The following is a 16599-nucleotide window of genomic DNA, read 5'->3' on the forward strand; positions in this document are numbered from 1 at the left end:
GGAAAGAAATGAAAGTCATCTGAAATCCCAGCACTCAGAAATAATCAGTGTTACCATTTTGATCTATGTATTTGTTGTTGTTGCAAAGTTGGAAGTACACTGAAGGTGACGTTTTGTATCCAGCTCTTTCTGACTTTTATGGCACATTTTCCCACTGTTACTGATTAGTTTTTAAAACTGTGCTACTTTATGGGGGAGTATTTCAGTGTGTAAACGTGAGGATAGGATTCCCAAACAGCGTGAGCCAAGGCATATGGCTTGCACAGCGCAAGGATTGTTCATTCTTTACTAATTGATGTCAGAAATATATTTTGGATGCATACAACCTTTGGAGACAAAATGCAAAGAACTGATTCTGTCTTTGTGGAATTTACAGTATAGGAGAGGAGACAGACATTAATTAGGTTATCATAGAAATAACTGTAAAAGTGCATCTGGGATAAGTACTATGAAGGAGAAATACATAGTATTATGAAAGTGTACATTAGAAAGAACAGAAGTAGTTACAGAGGTCTGGGTAAGTTTCCTCAGTAAGGGGTAATTGAACTCAGCCCTAGAGCAGTTAGGGAAATAACATCAGGTGGGAGCAACATATGCAAAGGTCCCCTTAGTAGCAGTGGACATGGTGAATACAAGAAACTGAAAGATCAAGAAGAGTGAGTGGAGAGACTTGGCCTGTGATGGGGTTGAATAGGTAGATAGGGCCTGACTGTGGACAGCCTCTTAGATCAGATGAAGAACTTCTATCATTTCTTGTGAGAGCTCTGGGGGACTGTTGAAATGTTTGCAGCCAAAGTGAAGACGTGAAGGCCAATCTGTTTTTTTTTCCCCAAAAGATCTGCCTCACTACAGTATGGTGGAGAGGTTAGGAGGGAACTGGAGCAGTTCCCTCCAGTAGGTAAACTGGGTCTAGGTGACTAGTAGCCTAAACCTAGTGAGAGGGTGATCGCAGTAGTCTAAGCAGGAGATGAGGGGGGACCGCATCAGGTTGGTGAAAGTTCAGATGGAGGTAAGTAGGTGGTTTTCGGAGATTTTTTGGGGAGTCAAATATTTAGGACCTGGCATGTGAGCTGAGGAAAAGGTGGAGTCCAGAATGACTCCCTCCGAAGTCTCCAGCTTGCATAAACGGGTGGAAGCAGGGTTCTTCTCCCAGATAAGGAACACTGCAAGAGGATGAGGTTTGAAAGGCATGGCGATGCGTGTTTTCTCAGGGGAAAGGTTTCCCAGAGACAGCAGCCCCAGGGTGGTATATATCATCACATCAGCTCCTTCCAGAAGTTGGTTTTACTGTATTCTCATACCACACTGAAGGGTCCTCTATTTGGAGGTGGATGGTACTGGGGAGAAAGCCAATACCATGGCTGGGTTTCATGTCTCTACCTTGTCTTTAAGATAAGGGTAATAACTTCTGGTCCAGAGGGTTGCTCTGAGGGTTCATAGGACCGTCAGTATCCAAGGACTTTGTAAGTCTCCACAATATGCTATTGCTACTTCTACCCCTATATTTGTTGTGGATATTGTTGCCAACCCAAGTTCAATTATGTTAATGTCAGGAATATGAAATTCAATGTTTTTTCCATGAGTTATTTGGGGAAAAAAGGTGTGATTGAAGTCTAAATAAATACATATACCACCCAGGAGCTAGAGATGTGGCCCCAAACTATTTATAACCCCATGTGTTTACTTGAATTCAGACTTTCCCGACATGTAAATTATGCAGAATCTGTGTCACAGCAGAGCACTCTGTGTTCCTAAAAAGAATTCTCTTTTTTCCCAAATCCTTTACCTTTTAAAATAAATCTCATTATGGAGTGCTGACATTTTCAGCAAAACCATTCAACCAAAAGCTGTAGTTTTTTTAGACTAAAACCAAGTCTGGTTTATTAGGCAGCAGCTTTTAACTTACTGCTAAGTAGATGCAAGCTATTTAGAGAAATTTATGTAGATATCTGATAAGACATTTCAGAGTCCCCCGGTCTCTTTCTGACTAAGATTGAGAGTATAAAACAGATGATCTAGAATTCTTTCCTTCTCTCAGTGGAACAGGGGTTGAGTATGGCAGTGTTGTTGGGGTGGATGGAAACCATAGAACCAGGGTTTATTTATTAGAGAGGGAGGGAGAGAGAGAGAGAGAGAGAGAGAGAGAGAGAGAGAGAGAGAGAGAATATGAATACGAGTTGGGGAGGGGCGGAGAGAGGGGAACAGAGGCTACAAAAAGCACTCTGTGCTGACAGCAGAAAGCCCAATGCAGGGCTTGAACTCACAAACTGTGAGATCATGACCTGAGCTGAAGTTGGAAGCTTAACTGACTGAACCACCAGGTGCCCCAGTAGAACCACAATTTAAACCACATCTCTCAGACTCTACACCACTGACTCTAGTATCATATTCTAGTTGACTGACTTCAGATGTGACTTTCTTCAAAGGGTTGTGGGGGATGTAAAGCTAATATTTATACCACATAATGGCCGCCATGATCAATGCTCTTACCCTTCTTGTTTTTCCTTCATCATCTTTTCTGTCTTTTCTTCTCTTTCAAACTTTTTTTTCCTCTCTTTCACACATCCACCTTTTCCTTGCAGTGACTTAACTCCTGACTCGTCTTGCCTGTGTTTAGATTATGCTATACTGAGGAATGGAATATATTTGGGCTGCCCAAAATTCCCTAGACACTTAAGGCCCCTGCCAGTGATAATAACCGCTGATTTATAGAGCACTGATTGAGAGTTGTTTCCCTTAATCCTCTCCACAAACTCAGGAGATGAGTGCTAGTATTGTCTCCATTTCACAGGTAAGGAACGTGAGTCAAAAGCATGTGAAGTGTCCTATCTTACAGAGTAAGTAAGTGATAGAGCTGGCAACTTTCATACTGGCCCTCATCCAGCCCAGCAACCTCCAAAAGTTTTGATTGGCACTTTATTCACCAGAAAGATATTTATTTAGTGTGGGCTATTTGACAGGAGCTGGATAGAGTGAGTAGCCCAATGGCCATGGTCTCTGCCTTTGTGGAACATACACACATACATGATACTGAGCTCACCTTGACTGACATTGTCCAACCCTCTGTATTTTCATGTCTATTCTGATCGTCAATGTCCACATGGTACTTACTTCTAAACATTTTTATCTCATTCCTTCTTACAAAAAGCAATAGGTCCACAAAAGAAGAAGGACCAGGATGCTTTGAGAGAGCATGATAAAGGGCCAAGTTGATATAGGACCTTAAGAAATCCTCCTTGAATGAGGCATTTGAACCATGATTTGGACAGTGAGGGTTCTTAGCCTGCTATGAGATAATGTTGGGCAATGGCCTGACCATACAAGGACTTGTAGTTCCATTTACGTGAGTTGGGTTTGCTCCTAGGATCAAAAAGATGCTATTTAACAAACAGGGGAATGATGTCATTCTGTTTGTATTAAAAAAAAAAATAGCACTGTGTTTGCTGTGTGAGAATGGATGGGAGTGGACTACCTAGTCTATCTTTACATTAGATTGATTCTGTGTAGTGAGAATTCAGGTATGAACCAATCACAGATCATCCTTTTCAGTCTCTTGGGGAAAACAAAACATGTACTGAAATAATTCTAATACAAGTCATGAGTGCTATAGTAGATAGACAGCAAAAGTGCTGTGGGTGAGGGCATTTATAGACCATGCTCACTTTCTTCTAGCCAGACACCATTGTTCAGATCTCTTCTTGTTTTCTCTGTTGGAGATTCTGTTAGACTTAGAATTTTCTATGCATGCCCTAAAAGGCTCTCAAGTCCAAAGCAAATCAATTTGGTGAAAACTTATCTAGTGTCTACTTTGTCGTTGGCCCACTTCACTTGATTGGCTGTATTTCTACCACAAGGATATGATAGGATGAGTAGGTGTTGTGTTGGCTTGGAGGTCAGTGCACCTTTGTGTAAGTCTCCATTTTTTTTCTCCACTCAGCAATGCAACTTTTGGAGATTAGCATAACCTAGTGTGTAGTGAATAAAGTTTGTGGTAAGAATTGAGTTAGAAAAATTGATGTTTTGGTGTCCTTGGAGGAAGATAAAGGTTTTCTGATGAACAGGGAAGATGTGAAGGAACATGAATCAGGTGACTGCCAACATGATACCATCTTGTCATTCCCCCCATGGATCCCTTCATGGGTAATCATCTCTGAACTCTGTGGCTGTGGAACATTTGTTTGTTTGTTTGTTAGCAATCTTCCATCTTCCCCTCTCCCTTGGTGGGCTGGACTGAAAGAGAGAGAGAGAAAGAAGGAGAGAGGAAGGATAGTTATTCCTCAGCACCTCTTCTGAGGTGATCAAACCTCCCTGTCTTCTGTGTTAGTAGAGATGTTTCAATGAGTACTGTTATCTTTAACTTGAAAAGACCGTGCCATTAACTTTTATTCTCTGTGATGATTCCCACAGGATAGATCATTGGAACAATGAGAAGGAGAGGATTTTGCTGGTCACAGACAAGACTCTCTTGATCTGCAAATATGACTTCATCATGCTCAGCTGTGTGCAGTTGCAGCGGATTCCCCTGAGCGCTGTCTATCGCATCTGCCTGGGCAAGTTTGTCTTCCCTGGGATGTCACTGGACAAGTGAGTGTGGTGTCTTAGACTTGGAAAATGGTGCAGTGGAGGGCATGCCATGCAGGGAAATCAGTCACAAAGTTCAGTTTAGTATAGTAAGCCAAGTACACCCAGGGGAGAAAAGTGAAGCTGTACAGTTGAATTCATCAAATAATCTTTGCGTTCCTATTCTATGTCAGACACCAGGGATGCAACTTTAAGTAAACTGGGACTTTACCAAGGGCACGTGAGAAATAAATGGTTGACTATAAGGGGGAAAGAGCTGTGGGATCATGGAAGAAAGATTCTCAATACAATTTGTGTGGCAGGGAACCAGAGAAGCTCTACTGGAGAAGGACTTGAGCCTGTATTTGACGTTGGGTAAGAATTAGCCAAAGATGGAGAACAGAAATTTAACATTCCAAGCTGAAGGAACAGCACAGCCAAAGGAGTGGAGGTGGGAAACAGTATAATGCCTTTGGAAATTGAAATTATTTTGTAAAGCTGAGTGGACAGGATTTATGATGGTCAATAGCTCTTCTTGAAAGAGGTCTCTTTGAGATCTTCCCTGGACGCTTGGTAGAAAGGACCTCAACTATCTCAGAGATGTTGACATTTACCAAGATACCTGGTGAGGTCTACAGAGCAGGGTTGCTGAACTAACTTCTTGTTATGGTCTTGGAAGGAATTGTCTTTCTTAAACATTTTAAAGTTTATTTATTTATTTGAGAGAGAGAGGGAGAGCGTGCATGTGTGTGTGCCCTAGCGAGAGAGGGGTGGAGAGAAAGCTAGAGAATCCCAAGCAGGTTCTGTGCTGACAGTGGGCTCAATCCTATAGAACCGTGAAATCAGAACCTGAGCTGAAGCCGAGTCGGATGCTTAACTGACTGAGCCACCCAGGTGCCCCCTTTCCTAAACATTTTAGATCTAAGCCAGGACAGCAATCTCCCTCTGAGCCTTTGACTGTGAGCTTTTCCCATCTCCTGGTGAGCAACTTGAGGGAAAATACCTTTTTGTTTGTTTGTTTGTTTGGCATCTGGCATTGGGCCTGGCACACAGTGAGAGCAGAAAAACTTTTCTAAAATGTTGAAAAAAAGCAGTTTGATCAAGTGATTGGTTTCCTTACAAAAAGCATACCATATCAAAGATCTGTGCTTTAATTTATTCTTTTCATGGATGCATGATGTGACAAATTGATTTAGCTCACTAACTTTTTGAACTGGTGGGTTTTCAATAATAAAAGCAATCATAAATATTTTTATAATATCACAGAATGTTTATTTTCAGGAAATATCTCTCCCACCCCATACTCTAAGTTCTCAAGATTTATTACCCTAGGTGATAGTCAATAGTTACATGTTGTTATTTTTTTTCTTTTTTTAAAGAAATAGAAATAGCAAATGCACAGGAATATAGATGTCTTTGTATGTCTTTGTACGTAATGGGTTTATACACATTTATAAGTACATCTGCACAGGCACATTTATCATAAACTGTTTTACTCAATGGGAGCACATGTTGTAAACTATTCTGCCTCGAGTTATTTGACCCAATGAGATTTTATTATATAATTGGAGATTTTATTACATAATTATTTATAGATCAACCTCAGTTTTTTAAATAGTGCAGAATATTTATTTTAAAAAGTAATCTATTTATCCAGCCCCTCATTAATGGCTATTTATTTTTACCTTTGCTACTATAAGCAATTCTGCTATAAATATTCTTGTGTATAGGACTTGGGATAGATGTCTAAATGTATCTATAATGTAAATTTCTGTAAGTGGAATTATTAGGTCAAAAGTCATGTGCATTTTAACTGATAGATATTGCCAAATTGCCTTCTGAACAGGTGACACCAGCTTACACTCCCACAAAGTGTAAGAGTGTCCTTTTCTACACATCTTCACCAATATCTCACATTATGAATCTTTTTTGCTTTGCCAGTGAGATAAAGAAAAACAACTCATTTTTGTTAATTTGTTTTATAAATATTGAGTTACTCACAATTCTTTGATTTTGTGTCAATTTTGGTAAATTGTATTTTTCAAGGAATTTGTTACATTTATTTACAGTGCTGTATTTGAAAGCATAAAGTTTTTGGGGCGCCTGGGTGGCGCAGTCGGTTAAGCGTCCGACTTCAGCCAGGTCACAATCTCGCGGTCCGGGAGTTCGAGCCCCGCGTCGGGCTCTGGGCTGATGGCTCAGAGCCTGGAGCCTGTTTCTGATTCTGTGTCTCCCTCTCTCTCTGCCCTTCCCCCGTTCATGCTCTGTCTCTCTCTGTCCCAAAAATAAATAAACGTTGAAAAGAAAATTAAAAAAAAATAAAAAAAAAAGAAAGCATAAAGTTTTTAATAATATTCCATTATTATTCCATTAATGTCTATGAGACATTTAGTGATATCCCCTTTCTTTCCTGATTTTGATGACCTGTGTTTTCTCTCTTTTTCTGTCAGTGGACCTATTGATTTTGTTGGTTTTTACAAGAATATACTTTTAAATGCTAATTTTCACTTTTGTCTGATTTTTATTTAGTTCATTTATGCTTTTTTATTTATTTATTTTTTCCATTCTTCTACTTACTTTTGGTTTACTTTTCTTTCCTTTTTTTAAACTTTTTAATTTGAAACCCAAGGGCATTGATTTTAGGCCTTTTCTTCTTTTCTGATATGACTATTTAAATCTATAAATTTCCTTCTAAGCACTGCCTTTACTGCATCTCATAAAGCTTGATATGTTGTGTTTCTACTCTCATTTAGCTTGAAGTATTCTCTAATTTTTCTTGTGATTACTTCTTTGCGCCGTGGATACTTTAGAAGTTGTACTGGCTAATTTCCAAATATTTTTCTTGAGATTTTAATATTCTTTCATTTTAATTTAGAGAACATATGGCCTTGATTTTAATCCTTGTAAATAAATCGAGACTTGTTTTATTGACTGAACTATAGTATATTTTTGTGAATGTATCATATTCATTGGAACAAAATTTTGTGATTGTAAATATCAATTGGTTTATTGTGTTTGACAGTATTGTTTAGGTTATCTATATTTTTACTGATTTTTGTCCATTTTTGTATTAGTGATTGAGAAAGGAATGTTAAAATCTATCATTGTGGAGTTTTCTTCTCTCTTTGTTCTTTGCTTAATGTATTTTGAGGATCTATTATGTACATTATATTTATGATTAATATGCCTTCCTGAAAAATTGAGCCTTTTTTACATTATGGATTGGTTATCATTTTTATACTTATTTTTTTACATAGTAAATCTTTTTATAATACATTTACTGTCCATGTCTTTGTATTCAAAGTATATTTCTTATCGAGATCACATAATTGAGTTATAGTTTTAATCCATTCTGATAATCTCTGCCTTTTAATTGGAGTGTTTAGTCCCTTTACATTTTATATAATTTTGATTTGATTGAAGTTGAGTCTACCTATTATTTAATTTTTTTTTTTTACATTTATTTATTTTTGAGAGACAGAGTAAGCAGGGGAGGAGCAGAGAGAGAGGGAGACACAGAATTAGAAGCAGGCTCCAGGCTCTGAGCTGTCAGCACAGAGCCTGATGCAGGGCTCGAACCCACGAACCGTGAGATCATGACCTGAGCCGAAGTTGGATGCTTTAACCGACTGAGCCACCCAGGCACCCTGAGTCTACCTATTATTTGTTTTCCATTTTCCCTTTTTAGATTTATTTCTTAGTCCTCTTTTTCAACCTTATTTTTTTTTTTTTAATTTTTTTTTTTTCAACGTTTATTTATTTTTGGGACAGAGAGAGACAGAGCATGAACGGGGGAGGGGCAGAGAGAGAGGGAGACACAGAATCGGAAACAGGCTCCAGGCTCCGAGCCATCAGCCCAGAGCCTGACGCAGGGCTCGAACTCCCGGACCTGAAGTCGGACGCTTAACCGACTGCGCCACCCAGGCGCCCCTCAACCTTATTTTTAATTAAATACTTTTAATAATTTAATTTTAATATTTCTGTTGGCTTTTTAGCTATAACATTTTATATAATTTTGTGGTTGCTTTAGAGCAGAGTTTCTCAACATGAAGACTGTTTACATTTTGGGTAGGACAATTCTTTGGTATGGGAAGCTGGTCTGTGCATTGTAGGATGTTTAGCAGCAACTTTGGCTTATACCCAGTAGGTGCCAGTAACACCCTGCTTCTGTTAAGACAATCAAAATATGTCCCCAGATATCACCAAATGTACCCTAAGGGCAAAATCACTCCATATTGAGAACCACTGCTGAAGGAATTATAATATAGGTACTTAACGTTTCACAGTCTACTTAAATTTAATATTGTAATGCTACACTTTTAACATAGAAACCTTGTAGACTTATTATTCTAGAACTGTAAATGTTTGATATAGTATGATAAAGTCAGTGTAGCCATAGGAGGATATGAGAAGGAGCCTTGGAAGAAAGTTTATTGTACTCACAGGTCTAAGAAAGGGAGTCCCCATATACCATAGAGGGCCTCAGAGGAAGTCACCAGTGTTGGTCAGGAGGCTGAAAGGACAGGAGCTATACGAGAACTTAGACCATGGCTGTTACTAGAGTTTCTACAGGAAAGGCAGGGCATGACAGGGTACTCAGTTTGGGACTGGGTAGTTTAAATAATTTTGGTAGACTTTAAGCTGTAGGGGAGATCCACTGTTGCTTAGTACCTGAACCTGGATTGATCAAGGCAGAAGAATATTGCCTCATGGGGTGTATGGGCCAAATAGAAGATGTATGGTTCAGGATTGTTTTATATGAATATCAAAGGTGTACTTTAGGCTGAGTCCTTTGCTATCTCTAAAAATTAACTAGCCCCAAGAGGGGCAGTCTCTCCCCAGACAGAAAGCTTCCTTAGTATGTTAAAACATCATAAGGTACATTAAATAAGTAAATACATATTTACATACACATACATACCATACATGTACTATTTACAACACCTCCTTACTGACCTTTATATAAGTTGCAGTTGTCACGCATATTACTTCTGTATACATTTTAATCTAAACAGGATAATGTTACAAATTTTGTTTTAAGAAATTGTACATATTCCAAAAAAATTAGGATATATAATTGTATTTTATATTTAAATACATGGTTTTATTTACTTTTATTTTTTTAATGTTTGTTTATATTTGAGGGAGAGAGAGAGAGAGCTAGCACATGGGGGAGGGGCAGAGAGAAAAGGAGACACAGAATCTGAAGCAGGCTCCAAGCTCTGAGCTGTCAGCACAGAGCCCGATGCAGGGCTTGAACACATGAACTGTGAGATCATGTCCTGAGGCAAAGTCAGATGCTCAACCAACTGAACCACCCAGGTGATCCCATGTTTTCATTTCTGATACACTTCTGATAATCTTTATTTGTTCCAGGAGATTCAGATTTCCCTTTGATGCCATTTTACATGAAAAATTCCTTTTTAGTATTTCTTGTACTGTAGTATATTGGTGATGTATTTTTAAAAACATCTTTATTTAGCCTTCATTCCTTTTTATTAATTTTTATTATTTTGAGAGAGTACGAGTCAGGGAGAGGGGCAGAAATATGCATATAAAACGAGGGAGGGAGGGAGGGAGAGAGAGAGAGAGAGAGAGAGAATCTTAAGCAGACTTCATGTTCAATGTCGAGCCCAACCCGGGATTATGACCTGAACCCAAATCAAGAGTCGGACACTCAATCTACTGAGCCACCCAGGTGCCCCTTCATTTCTGAAGAGTTTTCTCTAGTTAGAGAATTCTGTCTTGACATTTTTTTTTCAGTACTCACAAAATGTTGTTCCACTGTCTTTGGCCTCCATAATTTCTGAAGAGAAATTCACAGTTATTTGAACTGCTATTCTGTGTATTCTCTAGCTGCTTTCACATGTTAACATTATCTTTAGTTTTCAGAAGTTTGACTGTGATGTGCATAGGGGTATATGTATGTGTGTATGTTTAATCTTCCTTGGGATTCCCTGTGCTTCTTGCATTTGTAAGTTTTTATGTTTCAACAAATTCAGGAAATCTGAGCTTACTGCTTTTTGAAACTTTTTTTTTTGTTGTTCCATTCTCTTTTTTTCCCCTGATGTTTCAATTACATGTATAAGAGAAATTTTGCTATTATTCTACAGGTATCTCAGTCTCTATTTTTTTCCAGTCTGTATCTCATCTTCAGATTGGCAGTTTCTATTGATCCAACTTCACACCTTATTGACATTTTCTTTTGTCATTTCATTCTGCTGTTAAGTCTATCAAGAATTTCTTTTATTTCAATTATTGTTCTTTTTGTTTTAAAACATCCATTTAGTACTCTTTTCTATTTTCTATTTCTCTTAAAAGATGTCACATATTTTCTGAATGAGTGTATTGTCCTTACTTAGCATAATTCACTTTACTTAGTATTTACCTTACTTAGCATAATTATAATTACTTTAAGGTTCTTCCTGATAATTTCAAATTATGGATCATCTCAAGATTTCCTGCATTGACTGTCTTTTTTCTTAAGAATAGGTCCTATTTTGTTGGCTCTTGGTATATTGGTTACTTTAAAATTTATTCCTCCTGGACTTTGTGTAGACTTCCTTTATTCTTTAAATCCATAGGTAGAAGTTTTATGGGTAAGAAGATGGCTCTTTGTTTTTTTCTGTTTTGTTTTGTTTTTTGTTTTTGTTTTTGTTTTGTGTGTGTGTGTGTGTGTTTTGTGTAGAATTTCTAGTTATTTTCAGAATAGGCAGTCTGCTGGGCTAGATATTGAATTTTTTTTATGCCTAGATATTGAATTTTTGCAAATAATTTTATGTCATCTTTGGAGATGATTGTGTATTTTTCTCTGTAAATCTAATTAATATAATGGGTTCTGTCACACATTTCTTAAAACTGAGACATTTTTGCACATTCAAGGTACAAAGCCACATGGTATAATTATATTTAATATAATATTCCATTGAATATTCTTTATAATTTTTGAAAGTGTTTCTTTTATCAATATTCATAAATTTGATTGATGTTTAGTTTTCTTCTATTGGGCTGTCTTTGCAGATTTTGGTATTAATATTAGCTAACTTTTAAAAGACTGGTTTTTGGGTCACCTGGGTGGCTCAATTGATTAAGCATCTGACTCTTGGTTTCAGCTCAGGTCATGATCTCAGTTTTGTGAGTTTGAGCCCTATATTGAGTTCTGTGTTCGCAGTGTGAAGCCAGATTCTCTCTCTCTCTCTCTCTCTCGCTCTCGCTCTCTGTCCCTCCCCCCACTTGCACTGTCTCTGTCTCTCTCAAAATAAATAAACTTAAAAAAAAGTGTTTTTGTTTTGTTTTGTTTTGTTTTTTCCCCCCCTCTTGACTTTACCAGATATAGAAATGGCTTTTCTTTTACGTAGATGATTAGTGTATTTCACCTATCAACATGCCTGGACCTGATGCTTTGAAAGGAGGAGTAGCACTACAACTTTCTTAATTTTTTCCATGGTATTGGCATGTTTAGACTTTCTCTCTCTTTATAGTTAGTTTCTGTAGTTTATAGTTTACTAGAAAAATCACTCTGTTTTTTTCAGATTTCTAAATTTTCATTGGACTGAGAAAAGTAAGAAAACAGATGATTAAAAGAATAATAAAAGTTTATTTTATATATAATACTTTTTTCCTTGTGTCAGGATTTACGTAACTAATAGTTGACTGATTGATTTCAAAGTACCACCTGTTGAGTTTATTTGTTCATTATAGAAGAATTAATTTTCCCATTTATCTTTTACATTTTTCCGTATCTCCTATTGTGCTATTTGTGTATATTCTTTCTTGCATTTTGTAACTTCTTTAAAGTTTAATTAATGAATGAATTAATTTTAGAGAGACAGTGTGTGAGCAAAGGAGAGGGGCAGAGGGAGACAGAATTTTTTTTTAATGTTTTACTTATTTTTGAAAGAGAGAGTGCAAGCTGGCAGGGGCAGAGAGAGGGAGGGGGACAGAGGCTCCAAAGAAAGCTGTGTCCTGACAGCAGTGAGCCTGATGTAAGGCTTGAACTCATAAATCATGAGATCATGACCCGAGCCAAAGTTGGAGGTTCAACCACCTGCACCCCTCAGGAGCCCTGAGTGAGAGAGAATCTTAAGCAGTCTCCATGATCAGTTCTGTAACATTACAGGGCTCAATTCTACAACACTGGGATCATGGCCTGAGCCAAAATCACGAGTTGGATGTTCAAATGATTGAACCGCCAAGGCGGTTTTCCAGATCTTTTCCAGATGCTTTTCCAGATCTATCGTACCATTTTATTATAGTTCCCATGCCCTGTTATTTCTTTTTTTATCTTTGATTCAAGAATATGATTGAGGTAACTTTTTAAGTTGGAAGGATTTTTACTCCTTTGACATATATTATTAATTTCTAATTTTATACATTGTGTTTAGAGAATGTCTTCTCTAATATTTCTGTGTTTTTGGATTTACTGAATAGGTTTATACTTAGTTATTTTTTAATCAACATTTCACAAATATTTGAATATGCAGTTTCTACTTCTGTGTGTAGAATTTGGTAACTAGTGTTTAGATACATTATCATTATGTTTCATATGTCTTCTCTGTCTTTGTTAATTAATTATTTTTTTTTGGCTACTTGATCTGTCATAGACTGAGAGGAGAATTAAATTTTCCTTAGTTTTTTTACTTTTGTGACTTTACATTGTGAATATTGATATTACCTTGTTTGATGTAGAAACACAGAATTTGAATATTTATTTTAGATTATAATGTTTTTCGTTATAAACTTAACCTTCTTTAGTGCCTTGTCTGTTTTTGGTCTTGTTTGGGGTGAATATTATAAACCTTATGTTGTTTTTTTTTTAAATTTTCTTCATATATATTTGCCTAGTTCTTACTTTAAACCTGAATCTCTTTGTTTTTCATGTGTTGTTATATACAGCATATAATTGAATTTTGTTTTGTGATCCAACCTGGAAATCTTTTCTTCAAATTGTTAAGATTAACCTATTTACATATATTGATATGACAGTTTTGATTTTCATCCTTCCCTCTTGATTTTTGTATTATTATGTTATTCTGAATATATTACCATATTTTCTAGATTTCCTTTGCTTTCTATTGAGTATAGTTCCCTTTTAACAAGAAAGTTTATAGTCTTTTTCTACTAATGACTGTAAATGTAATTTAGAAGAGTATTTTTAGGACGGGGAAGGGGCAGAGAGAGAGGGAGGCACAGAATCTGAATCCGGCTCCAGGCTCTGAACTATTGACACAGAGCTCAACGTGGGGCTGGAACTTGTGAGTTGAGAGATCTTGGCCTGAGCCGAAGCCTGATGCTTAATAGGCTGAGTCACCCAAATGCCCCTATCCTAGCCTTTTTGACTGTTATCTATTCACTTGCTAATATAAGCCCATATATTTTAACAAATAAGAACCTGTTTCTTTCATCGTCTTTTGTACTTCTCCGTCATTCATTTTTAACAATTTTATTTATTTATTTTGAGAGAGAAAGTGCAAGCAGGGGAGAGAGAGAGAGAGAGAGAGAGAGAGAGAGAGAGAATATGAATCCCAAGTAGGCTCCACATTATTAGCAGGGAGCCTGATGGAGGGCATGAACTCATGAACAGTGAAGTCATGACCTGAGTGGAAATCAAGAGTCAGAAGCTCAACTGACTGAGCCACCCAGGTGCTCCTCCCCTGCTGTCATTCAATTTTTTTAAAAAGATGCTTATGGGGGGTAGGGAGGGGCACCTGGGTGGCTCAGTCAGTTGAGTGACTAACTCTTGATTTTGGCTCAAGTCATGATCCCAGGGTCTGGGATCGAGCCGTGCGTTGGGCTCTGTGCTGAGTGTGGAGCCTGTTTAAGATTCTCCTCTCTCTCTCTCTTTCTCTCTCTCTCTCTCTCTGCCTCTCTTTCCCACTTGAGCACTCTCTCTGTATCTCTAAAAAATAGGGGCGCCTGGGTGGCGCAGTCGGTTAAGTGTCCGACTTCAGCCAGGTCACGATCTCGCGGTCCGTGAGTTCGAGCCCCGCGTCGGGCTCTGTGCTGACTGCTCAGAGCCTGGAGCCTGTTTCCGATTCTGTGTCTCCCTCTCTCTCTCCCCCTCCCCCGTTCATGCTCTGTCTCTCTCTGTCCCAAAAATAAATAAAACGTAAAAAAAAAAAAAAATAAAAAAAATAAAATAAAATAAAAAAGTAAAAATAAAATGAAAATATACTGATAATTTTCAGTTACTTCAGTGACTAAATAATGTTTCCACTTGATGTGTCATCTTCAATAGCATATATTGAACCTCCATTTTGAAAGATAAGAAATCTGTATTTTCATACTATTCCCACATTCTCTCATCTTTCATTTCCCTTCTTTCATTAGTTTTACCAGACAAATTTCATTTTTTATGGCATATTATATTTTATTTCCCATGAGGCACTCAATTATTAACACAGGGAGTTGATGTAATTCCAGCCCTCCTAATTAACTTGTGTGGCTTTTTCCAGATTTGCATTCTGGGGTTGAGGAGAGAAAGCCTGTGCCAGCAGCTGGCATGCTGGTAAATGTAAAGGCCCCGGGAAGTAGGAACATAGTGTGATGAAGGGGCCGTGTTTACAGTTCTGCTCAGTTTTCTAGCAACCTCCATTGTAGATTCCTGGACTAGAAGTGGAGTCCTAGATTTTAGCCCCAATTTTACAGCTGTTAACTTTGTTTCCTCATCTCTCAAAAGGTGACATTAATTATCATTCCGCTTCATTAATAGTCTATTGTAAGGTTCTAATGAGATAGCTTAAAAGCATTTTGTAATATGCCTCATAGATATCAGCTGTTAACAAGTTCTGATTTTTCTCCCAGATAAAAGCTTTTGTTAACATGGAACTCAATAGGTTGATTTGATTGTTATCTTTGTTTCCAAGTCAGTTGGCCCTCCTTGGTTGGGCACTGAGTCACCCTTATAAGGTCAGAGTTCAGGCAGCAACAGGCAGAAAAAGGGGAAGAGGAAAGGGGAAATCAGCTGATGAATAATTATAAACTGATTCCAGAGGAAACCTTGGACAGAGAGCAAATTCCCTTGTCATAGGAAAATGCAGTGATTTAACATTAACATCCTCTGCCTGTAGGTAGTAATGCTGACCTTGTTTCCCTAGAGCTTTTACCTCCCCTGTGCCATTCGTCGTTCAACCCACAAGAATAAATAGGGCTGAGTGAATACATTTTAGAGATACAACAAGACAAAAGGGGTTCAGGGATTCAGGCACCCTCAGCTATTTAGTATTAGAGCTGGGTTTTGAAATAAGTTCTTCCAACTCCCTGTCCAGTATTCTTTTCTTTGGTTAAATAATATTTTATTTGCTTTTTTTTTTTCTCTTTCTCTCCCTTCTCTCCCCCTTCCCTTCTCTTCCTTTCTTCTCTTGTTTCTCTCCCTGTGATCTCACTTCTGTGTTTTTCATCCTCTCCTCACCTTTCCTCTTCTCTGTCCCTCTGGGGGAAGACAATCACCAGCTGCTAATGAAGCTCTCCCTCTCTTAAGAAGCCACAAAGAGGACTATTGGAACTTAAAACATGTGCCAGCGAATCCCACATACTGGTGCTTACAAAACAAAGTTGTTTTGTTTTGTACACTGTTTGCCTTTTGGCTTCACGTGAAGAAGGAGAGAGCAATGGCAATAAATGACTAAAGGCTAAGGATCAGTTATTTGTGAGACGAAGGCCTGTTCTCTTTGGATCAGAACATTAACCAGAGACAAACCAGGACAGGGTAAGAGGCCTGGTTTGTCCTCTAGGGTAACTAGTTGCTGCTACTACACAGCTTTTGTTATTCTTTCTTACCTGAGACAGGGACCCTAAACATTATTTCTATCATAATTGGGTTTATTTTCAGATTTTAATTAAAAATCAACCTGCACAATCGCATTGTGTCTGTAACCTTTCAGAGAAGTGGGGGAGAGAGGAGAAGACTAGACTTCTATGAACGTAACCATAGGTTAAAGCTTTGACTCACCTTAACCATGCCAATTTTTTTGCTGTTCAAATTTGGACAATGCACTTTAATTCCTGGGCTTTCAATTTCCATTGTATAAAATGTCAGTA

At 37.8% G+C, this 16599-nt stretch overlaps 1 protein-coding gene across 1 annotated transcript in view; it reads left to right on the plus strand.

Annotated features, from left to right (window-relative positions):
• The window catches only part of TPRG1 (tumor protein p63 regulated 1), a 142112-nt gene that overhangs the window by 61417 nt on the left and 64096 nt on the right, over positions 1 to 16599 (plus strand). Inside the window, exon 4 of the mRNA XM_047099493.1 lies at positions 4408 to 4584. Within this exon, the coding sequence (XP_046955449.1) occupies positions 4408 to 4584 (177 nt within the window). The remainder of the gene's footprint in view (positions 1 to 4407; positions 4585 to 16599) is intronic.

Source organism: Lynx rufus, unplaced genomic scaffold, assembly GCF_022079265.1.
Source record: "Lynx rufus isolate CCGP_SWC_20201006 ecotype Redwood Valley unplaced genomic scaffold, mLynRuf1.p SCAF_5, whole genome shotgun sequence".
Lineage (NCBI taxonomy): Eukaryota > Metazoa > Chordata > Mammalia > Carnivora > Felidae > Lynx > Lynx rufus.